General features: G+C 49.3%; 5 protein-coding genes across 5 annotated transcripts; 2 read left to right on the top strand and 3 right to left on the bottom strand.

Moving 5' to 3' along the window:
* Positions 1 to 208: 208 nt before the first annotated feature.
* N7489_002551 (D-aminoacyl-tRNA deacylase) lies at positions 209 to 1,027 on the bottom strand (the record flags this gene model as incomplete). The annotated part of the gene is made up of 5 exons (XM_056708306.1): positions 209 to 340; positions 408 to 634; positions 696 to 738; positions 790 to 968; positions 1,021 to 1,027. The coding sequence occupies 5 exons, from the start codon at positions 1,025 to 1,027 to the stop codon at positions 209 to 211; spliced, it is 588 nt and encodes a 195-aa protein (XP_056572608.1).
* A 524-nt stretch (positions 1,028 to 1,551) lies between these two features.
* Positions 1,552 to 3,500, top strand: N7489_002550 (CNOT2/3/5 family protein; the record flags this gene model as incomplete). The annotated part of the gene is made up of 3 exons (XM_056708305.1): positions 1,552 to 1,806; positions 1,887 to 3,364; positions 3,440 to 3,500. The coding sequence occupies 3 exons, from the start codon at positions 1,552 to 1,554 to the stop codon at positions 3,498 to 3,500; spliced, it is 1,794 nt and encodes a 597-aa protein (XP_056572607.1).
* A 1,943-nt stretch (positions 3,501 to 5,443) lies between these two features.
* On the top strand, positions 5,444 to 6,251 carry N7489_002549 (uncharacterized protein; the record flags this gene model as incomplete). The annotated part of the gene is made up of 3 exons (XM_056708304.1): positions 5,444 to 5,446; positions 5,507 to 5,952; positions 6,008 to 6,251. 3 exons carry the CDS (start codon positions 5,444 to 5,446, stop codon positions 6,249 to 6,251), a joined length of 693 nt encoding a protein of 230 aa, XP_056572606.1.
* A 2,758-nt stretch (positions 6,252 to 9,009) lies between these two features.
* On the bottom strand, positions 9,010 to 9,495 carry N7489_002548 (MGMT family protein; the record flags this gene model as incomplete). Its single annotated transcript, XM_056708303.1, has 1 exon — positions 9,010 to 9,495. One exon carries the CDS (start codon positions 9,493 to 9,495, stop codon positions 9,010 to 9,012), a length of 486 nt encoding a protein of 161 aa, XP_056572605.1.
* A 529-nt stretch (positions 9,496 to 10,024) lies between these two features.
* N7489_002547 (uncharacterized protein) lies at positions 10,025 to 11,996 on the bottom strand (the record flags this gene model as incomplete). The annotated part of the gene is made up of 6 exons (XM_056708302.1): positions 10,025 to 10,375; positions 10,432 to 10,522; positions 10,576 to 10,811; positions 10,866 to 11,340; positions 11,392 to 11,545; positions 11,600 to 11,996. 6 exons carry the CDS (start codon positions 11,994 to 11,996, stop codon positions 10,025 to 10,027), a joined length of 1,704 nt encoding a protein of 567 aa, XP_056572604.1.
* Between the last annotated feature and the right edge of the window lie 1,129 nt (positions 11,997 to 13,125).

The following is a 13,125-nucleotide window of genomic DNA, read 5'->3' as shown; positions in this document are numbered from 1 at the left end:
AAGATGATATGGAAGAGAGGTGGAGGAGAGAGAAGTCAGTGGGGGAGTGCGGCGCTTGAGGTTCAGGAAGCTTCCATTGCCCGCACCCCAACTATGCTCGGACCACGCGATTGTATAGAACGTTGTATTGGGGGTATCTGCTAACATCTATGTACATAGCATTACTTCTATTTCTATTTCTCTTTGTTTCTTTTCTTTTCTCTCTTCTTCACTGCAGCAATTCAGGAGGAATTTGGAATTCGAAAGATCCCTTAATTTCCTGCTCATCGGTCTTCTTGTCTCCATTTTGCTGCTCCTTGGGTTCCTTCTTGGGAAGATTGGTATTGATTTCGATCGTGACCTAGAATGAGACCAGTCAGCACACGATCAATGGCGGCGAGGAAAGGGGATAGGAAGTCAAGATGTACCGCCGCGTCCTCGCTGCAGTAATTTACACCCACCGGCCCGTCGTTCTTCAGTTCAACGTCCATCATGGCTTGGAAGACACCATTCTTGACCCGGTCTGGAGTATAGCCTTCGCCCATCTTGGCATAGAAGAAGTCATAGAGTTTGCGTGCGGGTTCCGGTGCAGCTGCATCATGAAAGTCGGGTTTGTTGCCTTTCTTCATTTTCGCATAGAGGGTGAATTGGGAGACTAGACAGACAACATCAATATTGTTTAGCAGTGTTCCTGTTAGTAAAATGAGGGATCATACCACATAGTACTTCCCCCTCAATATCCTTCACGTTCTTTTTCCACTGTGATGATGTCAATTGCCGGTCTCAGCACATGAAAACCATTTGGCTTACTTGTACTCCATTCTCATCAGGCCAGAACTTGGCCTTCAACACCTTGTTCACCAGGTTCTCAGCATCCTTCTCGGTATCTTCTTTGCCAACCCCAGCAAACACAAGCAGGCCCTTGCCAATTGAGGATATCAACTCCGAGTCGACTGTGACGGATGCCGATTTGACTCTTTGGATAACGACTGAACGGCATTAGTTGATTTTTGTATATAAAACAGGCTCAGAGTTTCTAACGTTTCATTTTGGTGACCTATAGATCTTTCATATCTTGTTAAAATAAGAACCAGCTGGGTGAAGCCGGGGTACGTACCTGCGGTGTAGGCAAGATAACGCCGATGATAGCGCTGGCAGTAAACGTTGCCTGGTAATGGCCCAATCAGCTCGTTTAAGTGACCTTTTCAGCGTCACTGGTTTCTTCGGGGGTAAATTGTATACTTTTGAACTGAGAAATCGAAATGCGACGTGTTACTTGTGTGTATACAGCCCAAGACCCTTCGCGCCGCCCTCACGTTCGCCTCCGCCCTTGACCGCCTACCTATTAGAGCATCCACGAAGCTTTCCACTCAAACGCGGAGAGGCATTCCATGGACTTCCGAGTGTCTATCCCTCTTGCTGTCAAACAAGCACCTTTACCCACAATTCTTCCTACAGCAACTACCTCGATTGTGCACTTGTGACCATTTCGGTCGAAAGCGCATCACCACACCCTTCCGACCGCATCAATCACGACGCCAGTGGACGGCACAGTCCACCAACGGGTTCACAATGGCAGCTCGAAAAACACAGCAGGAAATTGAGAAAACCTTCAAGAAGGTCTCCGAAGGGATACAAACGTTCGAAGGCATTTATGAGAAGATCCGCCAAGCCACGAATCCCACGCAGCGGGACAAGCTCGAAGACCACCTTAAGCGCGAGATCAAGAAGCTCCAAAGGTTCCGTGATCAGATCAAATCATGGGCCGCTGGAAATGAAGTCAAGGACAAAGCTCCACTCATGGAGCAGCGGAAGGCCATTGAAGTGGTGCGTTTGGGGTTCCTAACTTGACCCTCCACAGGGTCAATGGTTCCTTTAAAAGACCGGCAAGCTAATACCGTCGATAGTGCATGGAACAATTCAAAGCCGTCGAAAAAGAGATGAAGACGAAAGCATATTCAAAGGAAGGTCTATCGGCAGCCTCGCGACTTGATCCAAAGGAGAAGGAGAGGGTTGAGTGTTCTGAGTTCCTCTCAAACATGGTTGACGAGCTTCAGTTGAAGATCGAGGCCCTAGAGGCAGAGGAGGAAACCCTTCATGCGCAAATGAAGAAAGGAAAGAAGGACACGAAGAAGGCGGATCGAATGGCCGATATCTCCCACGTTACGGAACGACATAAATGGCACGTAAACAAGTTGGAGTTCCTCAATCGTTCCTTACAGAACGGCAACCTGGACGTGGGCGCGGTACAAGACCTCAAGGAAAGTATCAAATATTACGTTGAGGAGGGAGGCAGTCCTGACTACTCCGGCGAGGATGAAACGCTCTACGACGATTTAAATATCGGCGACGACGTCGAGGCGCAATTTGGCATGGGCGGCGACGGTGACCGCGTATCATCACAAGACGCTCAATCAGTCCAAGACGAAGAACCAGAAGCGAAACCAAAGGCCAAGCAAGAAGGGCCAGCCGCCCGAAGACCATCGACACAGATGAAATCGCCGCTGCCTGTTCTTGCTACCCTCCACCCGTCTGCTTCGTCGAGTGCCACTCCCGGCATGAAGCCCGCTCCCCTTCCGACCCGCCCTCCTGGTGAAACCCTCAAGTATGCCTCTGCTGCTGCTGCAGCCGCAGCAAGTGACAAAAGCGGTGTTGGCATTCTTCCTCTTCCGCCTCCACCAGGGTTCAGCCCGGCTCTGTCAGTGTCATTACCTGTCCCCAAGTCTTCTACTGCTTCGCCTAGTGTGGCGTCAGCACAGCCTGTTACCAAGTCAATAATCCCACCTACTGTAGCAGCCGTTACGGAAGAGCTTTCTGGGCCTGCGCGATCGAAGGCCCCTGTGAGTGGAAACGTTTCATCGCCAGCGCCCGCAAAGATGGAGACATCAACGAATGGAAAGCCAGAGACAGAAGGGACTGAAAGTGAAGAATCGGTATATCATCTGCCCCCTGGTCTCCAGGATCTGCTCCAATCATTCGAGGTGACGAAGTCGCGTGCGTCGGCCAATCCATCGCCGTCTGTCCAGCGCCTTCTCGCTACCTCGTTGACGACATGTCCCGAAGCTGGTGATGCTGAAAAACCACGTCATTACAAGCCGCAGAACCCCTACAGCACAGCGCTCTACTACCCACAGGAACCTCTCTCAATATTCGATGACCCCCGGTTGTATGATACCGGGAGAATCGACACGGATACTCTCTTCTACCTGTTCTACTACCGCCAAGGGACGTACCAACAATACCTCGCCGCCAAGGCGCTCCGAAACCAGAGTTGGCGCTTCCATAAGCAGTATCAAACCTGGTTCCAGCGTCACGAGGAGCCGAAGAACATTACCGAGGAGTTCGAACAAGGCACCTATCGCTTCTTCGACTACGAAAGCACATGGTCAGTTAAAGAATCCGGCTGATTTCGTTTCCGCACCCACTTTACGAGCTCACCGCTTACGAATAATATCAACAGGATGAATCGGCGCAAGGCTGATTTCAAGTTTGTGTACAAATACCTCGAGGACGAGTTATGAGGCGTCTTTGCTTTTCACCCATGAGCAACCCACCCGGGTCTCCAAGCGCATATTGATTTCCCTGGAGCTGTTCGCGATATCTGTGGCTCGACACTATGATTCAATAGACTGGATGTTTTAAGGCTATGGCGGGAACTTTGATATCTGTGGGGGGGTCCTGGTGGGCTGTTTTATCTTCTTTTACTGTTTTCGCAGGACTGGCATCAATGAGTGCAATGAATGGGCCTGGGTGATACGGGAGTTTCGTGTTATTTTCAAGGTTATCAATTGTTCGAACAATACAATGAATCCTTAAATCAGTCATGTTGGCTATATAATACGAGGTAGCCAAGAGGCTAAGCCGCTAAGCAGCCATAAGTAAAGTTGATCGCATGCTTACGCGCCAGTCTGCCTTGCAGCCCTGAAGGTACTTGAGTCAGGCGTTAGAATGAAGTAATGAAGTACAACAATAAGTACTTGGAGTCCATATTACTTCTACTTCGTATAGGTACAGGTAACCTGGACGCCGGGTCCGGGGTTGGTACGTATCGCGTGTACACGTAGCTCTGCAGGTCTACCGTTTTCTCTATTGGGACAATGCAGAGAAGATGCAACCAGATGCAAGCAAATGCAAGAAAATAAAGCAAATAAAGAAAAATATTCGGGGAAAAAGTGGAAATAGGGAACCAGGAAACGGGAAACAGGGGGCGCTACATTTCACCTACAACATAGTCCAAGGTTGCCCAGCAGGCCGGAAGTAATCCCAAATATCCCCGAATTAATAAAAAGAATAAGAAAGTACCGACATATGACGAAGTTCACAGTCGACGTGCGACGTCAGAGAACGCTAACTCGCCAGCAAGCATCACTGCACCTCCCACTCTTCCAGCTTGGCACGCTAACATGGAATGCATGTTATTGCGGGATTTTTCCGTTCTAGAAGCCCATTAGCGAACGCTAGTCGCTAGTCGCTAGGTCGGCAGGGGCTGTGCGCGACGACATCATCGGTCGATCTGTGACCCCGGATTGGAGGGGTTTTGAGAATTGTGGGAATAGGCCTTTCTCCACGGAGATGGAGAGATTCGGGTTCGCAAGGCTGGATCGTGGATCATTTTGATCATTTTGATAATATAACCGGCACGACTGTGCCGTTGTGCCGAGCTGGGATACGTCAATACGTCAATGTGGGTTTGGGAAGGAAGAGCCCCGGAATGATGTGCATCGTGAACTCGAACTTGACCACGAACTTGACCTCGAACTCGTCCTTAGCGCAGACTTTTGACTTCGACCTCGAACATAATGGGTCTCTCCTGAAAACCTTCTAAGCCCCTGTGAACTCGGAATTCCCTCTGCAGCACATGAAACAGCAATGTGCAACTCACAGAAAGACAAAGACAAAGGGGGCCGACACGAGCTCTTGGCACGCTAGAACGACACTAGAAGCACTAGAAGCCACACAGAACAGTCCAACGTCCAATCACGACGGGATCATCGTGAGGGGGAACTCACTGGGCACCCAAAAGTCTGACCGCTCTGCTTATCGCGGCCAACTGGCTCACATCACACCTGATCATCTTCCCAGTCATCCAATCATCGTCGTCTAAACCGGCCAGGATGTTCTAAATGAAGGGCAATGAGGGCAATGAGGGGCACGCTAGAAGGGCCGTGGAAGATTCTCAGAAAAAAGATCCGCGAATTGCATACAAAACAAATTCCCGCATGCGAGGAGGGCGGGGAGGCTGAGTGGTTTCGTCCAGTCTCCTTCGAGTAGTTTTCTAGAATGCGTTGCCATTTGTTCCTTTCGACAGTCTGGCCCGTCCCGTGTCAAATACCCTAGTACTCGGGGTCATGCTCCATGATGTTGGAGTTTCACGTTGGGTACATAAAAGGGCGCCTGCCTCCCATTTCATTATTTTGCTTTTGGTCAATTTTAGGATTTCGGTATTTCAATAATTAGTCTCACAATGGTAAGTGTTCTTTAGCTTGCATGGGCGCATTCTAGACTAACCCTCTACTCTTTCTATAAGACCGCAATTCCAATTCCCCTAACTCAACGCTCACTCTCCTCCGCCCCAGCCGACATGCAATCCCCATTCAGCTACCCAGACTCCTACTCTTCCTCCTACTCCTCCTCACCAGGAACCATGGATTTCTTCTTCTACGGCGGCCAGCCCGTCTACGATACCCTCTGCGACCTTGACACGACCACTTCCTTCCCCATGCAAGAGGTCACCCCAGAAGTCTACGGTATTACCAGCTCGCCCTACACCTACCAGAGACCACAGGACTTCCCAGTCTTCGAGCGACCCGTCATGCCGCAGAGCGCACCCAGCAGCTGTGGCAGCAGCTACAGCAGCAGCTACAGCAGCAGCTACAGCAGCAGCTTCGACTTCCCCTCCGAAGACGTCTCCCTACCAAGCTACCCCATCAGCGAATATGAGCCTAGCGCCGATTCGCCAGCGCCTGCATCCAAGTAAGCTAGCCGTCTCGGCCGTCACCATTGAATCAACACGCTAACCTCTCCCCAGGCCCGTTAAGCCCTTCGGCTGCGACCACTGCGGCAGGGCCTTCACACGCTTCGCAGACTTGAAGCGCCACCAGTCCAGCGTCCACTACCCCGTGTTCCGCAACTGCCCCGTCGAGCACTGCTCGCGAAAGGGTAGCAATGGCTTCCCGCGTCAGGATCACCTCGTCGAGCACCTGCGCTCGTACCACCACCTAGACGTGCCGAAGCGCGGTTCCTGCAAGCGCTCTGCGAAGCAGATGTCATGACCATGATGTTTTCTTTCCTGTCGTCGATCCTAGCCTTACGGGCTTCTTTACGATATCATGACCTTTTCCTTTCCTGATTTGCTATTTATTACTTCCCCTTGCTGTTTTATATTCGTTTCATCGATAGATCGCATTCTGGGTATGGATCGGTCCTGTATAGAAGATGCGCATTGCCTCTTCGGTTCATTCTGTTTTGATCTTTTTCTTCTTCGAGCTCATCGCTCATTACTGTGTTCTAGATTCTAGATCGGGATTAGATGGGTTATTGATTATTGGTGAATGTTTCAATGAATTGCAACGATTACGATGTACTACCATTTCCCTCAATTACCCTAGACCTTTTCGTAGTTATCTACCGTCTTTCCCCCCTTTCTTGCTCCAAATGGTTTCCACCCAAGGTGCTCAGGCCTGGACTTCCACTAACGTACGCGTGCTGCAGTAGTCACACAGACTAACCGGACTAAGTAGGTGCTGTATCAAACAGCACGATGTATGCCCCGTACGAGTAGTACTAGTAGCTGCAGGGTTGAGTCATGCCTCTTTCCCCCCATCCCATATATATGATATATTCCATACAGACTACTCCGTATATCAGTCATAAATATAAAAAAATTCGAATAGAAAAAGCAAAGAGAAAAAAAACAAACTCTAAAGGGAAAAATTCTGCCCTTCCCCAGCCTTTTCTTTGTACGAAAGCCCTAAAACCCAAAAAAGGTCCTCGTTTTGGCCCCCAATTTCTCCTTTGGCATTCCAAGTCCAGTAACAGTCCGGATAAATTAATTCCAGAATAATCTACGGAGTAGAATAGTCCCTACATGCAGGTACGTACGTACCAAGGGTTCAAATGCACATCCGGAACAAATACAGACATGTAAACCCTAGTATCCAAAACCAAAATGGTTAGACTGTTACCATGACAATTCCTCCAACATACCAAATCCGCTCTGATCCCCAGCCCCGTCAATATCAACGCCCCAAAAGATCCTCGACATCCTCTCCAATAAACTGTAACGCAGACCCCTGATCAAGATGCCGCCTAGTACATATTACCATGCATCAACCACACACCGGGATTATCCGAGCGGGACGTAAGAACTAATATTCTAAACCGGGTAGCGAGTTAGACCTGTGCTCTTGTCCCAGTATATATATGTAGGGGGACATAAACTCATTCCAAGTCCCTCGCGACGACGAGGAAGTCTTGTCCGTAGGTGAATTGGGTGAGGGACCCATTTTGCTCGCATTGAGATATAGAGATATACTGGTCAACTACCAGTCACAGAGGAGTGCTTGCTGGGAGGGCTGCTATGGTTAGGGATAGAGGAGATTAAATGTCATGTCACCCACCGGATTCGATTACAAAGAGGAAAAAGAGCATTCAACGGAAAAAAATCATATCTGGGGAGGGGAAAGGAGGAAGAGAGGAGAGCTGGAGCTCTTCTAACTAATAACTAATAATACAAGTCAATCTGAAAGGTCATGCAGCAGCCTTTTGCTAGAAATCACTCGCGCAGTAGAGCCTAAGATATGTCAAGATGACTTAAGGTGAAGAATTGTCACCCCGCCAGTACTGTTTCCAAGGACAATCGTATTATTGAATGAATCCCAGAAATGTCTGTGATGCGGAGGAAGCCAAATGAGCTTCTTTCCACCCCGAGTCACCCATTCGTCATCAGCATATAAATCTGTTGACGATTCTTGATCAAGACATACGTCAGGTGAGCTAGAGTTGAGACAAGCACCTCACACTAGCCTTAGGATATTTCTTATACCCTGAATACCCGATGTTACCTACATTTGGTTTATGTACAGGAGGGTTGAGTCCGAGTGTCCGTTTGCCCCCGAAACGGTATCCTAGGGCCGCACAGTATCATCATATGACCCCGAAGCGACATCGATATAGTAAGCCTAGACTTTTCGCTGGTGAGTCACATAAAGTCATATATTCGCCTTCAAAAACTCCTATAAATTGATCTGGCTAAGACCCAAAAAGGCCCTCCAGGGCTATTGATCAACATCTCTGGCGCGTCTGTTCTCCAAAGACCGCTCATACTTTTCTATTATTGACTCCAGCAATAATATCCATTCCCGGAGATGGCATTTTGCAAGGACTTACTGTGGGAGATTCGAGGTGCGAGATGCACTTCTGTGAAGTTGCACTTTGATCATCGTGTTTCATCCACGGGTCTTTTGAATATTCTTAGTTGTGTTCTTTGCTGTAGTACGGAAATACTGGTCTAAAATCGTATGTGACTAGAGCGGAAGCCTATTAGACCAAGAGATTCTCACAATCCTCGAGGGAGGTGTCGATTCCTTTCCTCGACGAGCCAATGGTATAATGAGAGAAGTCGAAACACTCGTTCATGGAGCAGATATCACACAATATGCGACGCGAGATCCACCAGTTTCAGATAAAGCGCACAGATCTTAGTAGTGCAGATGCATATATTACTGCCTACCAAGCCTAGTACAACTAGCTCGGCTTATACAAAGTTGAACCTCATCCTCTTTGAAAATCCACTGTGCCGTTTCCCGGCCTTTACTTTTCTACAAATATCTCTTTCGCTCCGCAATCCACAAAATGAAATAACAGTATTCGCAACTGGGTTATCTTTGCCTAGATTACAATCACCCGAGCAAGACCTGTCAGTGATGGTATAGGAATAAGGCAGAATATATAAGAACGTAAGCCACTTCACCATCCATGAATCCTAACAACACCCTCTAATCCACTAAATTAACAACCATCAAAGCAAACTCACTTAGCCCCCAAATCCACAAACTCCTTGAAGCAAACGCCCCTAACCTTCCCATCGAAAAAAACAACCCCCTCCTCCTCAAGCCTCAACCTCTTCTCCTCACAAAACCCACCACCACCCTTACGCGCATCAACCTTCCACTCCCCTTTATACCCACCCAAGGACCCATCCGCCGCAAGGACCCGATGACACGGCACCCCCGGCGCAAAGGGGTTAGTGCGCATCGCGTTGCCGACCGCCCGCGCGCTGGAACCTAGGTACGTCGCCATCGCCGAGTACGTGGTCCACCGACCTGGCGGGACGGAGAGGAGCGTGCGATACACGCGCCGGCGGTAGGGTGTTAGCGTTGGGTGCAGGGATATGCGGTGGAGATATTTTTTGGTTTGTGCTGTGGGCTGTGCGGGTTGGAGGGATTTCTGGGGTTTGGGGTTTTGCTGTTCTGTTGTTGGTGTTGGATCTGCGGGCTGGACTGTCGAGAGGGACATGACTTGTGGATCCCCTTGTTTAGGTTGGTGGATCTTCTTATTTGATTTATTCCCTTTGATTTGGGGTTCGTGGTCCTTTTTGAAATTTGGAATTGTTTGGGTTCAAGGAGGTGATATTCCAAGGCTTCATTGAATTTTGTAATTAGCCGGGAACGATGCGACGCGAGACGCGTTTGTCGGGATTGTGGTCCTTACCACGCGAGTAGCTGTTGATTCTAAAGTATGAGATACGGAAGTTGTTTGAATAGCAATATTTGAGGAGGGAGAAACGGCGTGGAAAAGAAAAAGGCTATGGAGGTTCACTTGGAGGTTGATTTGATGGATGTTGTTCCTAAAGTGGCCAATCAGAGCGGCTGCTGTATAGTATACCCTTCACGGCCACATTTCCTTCTTTATTAATTTTCCTAGGTATGAGCAGACTGATTCTTAACCCGTATCCATTTCTAAAGCTATTAGTTGGTTATTCATCAAAGCATCACATAGGCACCTAGGAGCCTAAACATAGCACATCATCGAGTCTCCTTCAAATCTAAGCGTGATCTACATGCTCCGCACCTACAGCATTATCACCAGCCTTGGAAGCAGCAACAGCCGCAGCAGCAGAAAGAGGTTTTCCAGTCTCCGGGTCCACAAGACTACCCTTGGGGCCGAGAGACTGGACCATGCCTGGGTTCTCCGCCTTGAGACGCGCAAAGGTCTTCTCTGCATCCCAGGTCCAGGGCGTCTTAGCCGCGAATAGGAGATCCATATCCTCTAGCGTGCGCTGGTTGCTTTCTGGGTACAGAGCCCAGACCATGGGGATGGCAATGACGTTACTAGCGGCGAAGACGTACAGCGTCTTTTCGCCGATGGCACTGAACATGACGGGGCACAGTAGAGTCTTTCAATTATCTGTCAGCATATAGGTCCTGTATTCATTCAAGGAGGTTTGCTCACCAGCCATCCATTTCCGATACTCCATCCCACAACACCAAAAGCATTTCCACGGGCACGAACGGCCAGGGGGAAGATTTCAGCCGGGTACACCCTAAGAAATCAGGAATTAGCATCGAATAAAACAAACAGGGGCTAGTTCCGTACCAAGGGACTGTGAGCCACGAAGCTCCGAATGCAGACGTGAAGATGAAAATCATCGAGGCTGCGGCCGCACCATACGAAGATGCCTTGGCCATATCACCGGCTGCCTTACTGTCGATAGCGAGACGGGAAAATCCACCACCGAGGAACATGGCAATACCCTGGACAGTCGCGCCCCAATACAAAGTCCACCGACGACCGATGCGGTCGAGAGTAAAGACACAGACTAGCGTGGCAAACTAGATATATGCATATTAGCATAACTCGCCTATTGCGTCGACGCCGAAACTTACCATATAGAAGATATTGTTCAGTCCACTGATCCACTGACTCTTCATTGAATCAAACCCAGCAATTCCAAAGATAGTAGGTGCATAAACAGTAACTCCCGCGATACCGACCCATTCCTGCATGATCTGTAGCCAAATGACTAACTGTACACGACGGCCGATATGAAGGTCACCGGATTTATAGCCAACTAGCATAGACAGATACGAGTCACCGTGATTGACTGTGCGCTCTAGCTCAGCGATGCTGAGAATATCCTGGAACTCCGCTTCCGCTCGGAGGAGATCCTCTCCGCTAGATCCACGCAGACGCTGTAGGATATAGCGGGCCTCTTCCTCCCGGCCGACCTTGACGAGCCATCGAGGTGACTCTGGGAAGAACCAGACAACCGCGAAGAGGACGATAAGGAAGACGATCTGGAACGCGATAGGGAATCTCCAGCGGAAGGCTGACTCTCCGTTGTCGATGAAAGACAGACCACTATCGAGCATTAGCAAGGATACCGCAGAAATTGTATATGTATTTACGCACAATTCCAACCAATAAGCCAATACAACACCAAAAATGTTGAGCGTAAATTCAATAGCAATGAATTGTCCGCGCGAAGTATGTTCAGCCGTCTCGGTAGCCCAGACAGGGACGATAGCGTTCAAAATTCCGGTTCCAATACCATTAACGAAACGGGCTGCGAAAGTTAGTCCAAGTCTTCGTATATTCGACACCGTTTCTTTCCCCTTACCGCAAATCATCCAATTGTGATTCTGTGCCGAACACTGCAGAGCGGCGCCTAGAATAGCCCATAAAGAACCCGCTGCAATGGTTTTGATTCTTCCCGTCCAGTCTCCAAGCCAGCCACCGAGTAATGCGCCGAAAAGCGTTCCCAGGTAGTAGACCGACACAATCCCACCTTGCAGCAGAGAATTTGTGACCACCGGGGTTACCTCGCCGTCCACCACCTTCGTATACCCGAATTTCATGAGATCAATATAATCCTTTGAGTTGTTGACACCAGCCATCATTCCTTGGTCATAACCGAAGAACAAAATAGACAGTCCAGCCACGCAGTTGATTCCGATGAGAAGCTGGCGCTTCTCCAGCTTGTGGACGACATTCCACGAGGAGATTTTGTCACTCATTTTGAACGCAATGGAGAGGGCCGTCGCATTAAAGATCTGGTCCTATGGACTGAAATAGTAAATGAAATGGCAGGGAAAACAACCAGACCCTAGCCCGCCGGTAAACTAAACTGATAGGAAATGAAAGAATCTCCGAGCTTACATCCCGGCACTTGGGCTTTTTAAAGCTTTTACATGCAGCGCCTGGACCCTGATCACACACACGGCCGAATCCCGAACGACCAATAGACGATGATGTGCGGCCACGTCCTCCCGGAGATCGACCGAAAAGCAGCCATGAACAGCAAGGAGTGACATTTCAGATCCGGTTATATCCCGGTGGTACATGGGGGACATCGGATAGCAGACCAGTCACCATCGTCGATAAAACACGCCTTACCCACCAACATGAGAAAACCCGGGGATCAGGGCCAGAATGCGGGCTCGGCGAATGCCGACCATGTCATGGCGGGGCGATGTCTGGGGGCTTTTACCCGGTTGAGACCTCGGCAATCCGAAACGTTTTTCTTCTGCACCGGCAAATTTGCGATGGATTCGGTCGCAAATCGGTCCGGAAACCAAACTGCAAATTGATGAGCGCTACATAATCCGTTCTGAATTAGGTGAATTGTCCGATGGCATGGCTTTCTGTACAAGATGACCTCCGCATTTTCCCCCGCGTGGAGTGTTCCTGATGTTCTCCAGGTCTCACGCCGCTTTTACCCGCTCAGGGTATTTCTCAGTCCGGGTCGCAGTTTCCCAAACTTCGAAGGTCGCGTGACAGTCGCTCATGTGATTGGCTGTTATGTAATATCAGCCCCATCCAGGTACGGCCTCACCTTCCTTCCATGGTTTCATCCATGGATTACACTCTTCAAGACGACACTCAAAAATGAAATCGGCGTGTTCTGTCAGAGTTTTGAGTAAGTGTTCGGTTAATTAGCGTTGAGTCCACGTGAGTTTACTGACTGTGTTGCTTTGAGTTCTACCTTCTTGGTGGTCTTCAACCCACCTAAGGCACTAAGATCATATAATCAACAGCGAACTACAGCCGAATTATCACCGAGCCTGTTTACTCGAATAGTCTCGCTCTTACCCGCGCTTTATGGGCTAGTACCACTGTGGCCTGTCCATCGTTTTTAAGTATCGG

Source organism: Penicillium chrysogenum (genome assembly GCF_028827035.1).
Source record: "Penicillium chrysogenum strain IBT 35668 chromosome Unknown utg000001l_segment0_segment0, whole genome shotgun sequence".
NCBI classification, from domain to species: domain Eukaryota; kingdom Fungi; phylum Ascomycota; class Eurotiomycetes; order Eurotiales; family Aspergillaceae; genus Penicillium; species Penicillium chrysogenum.
Note: the sequence above shows the minus strand (reverse complement) of the source record. Positions and strands in the feature narration are given on the sequence as shown.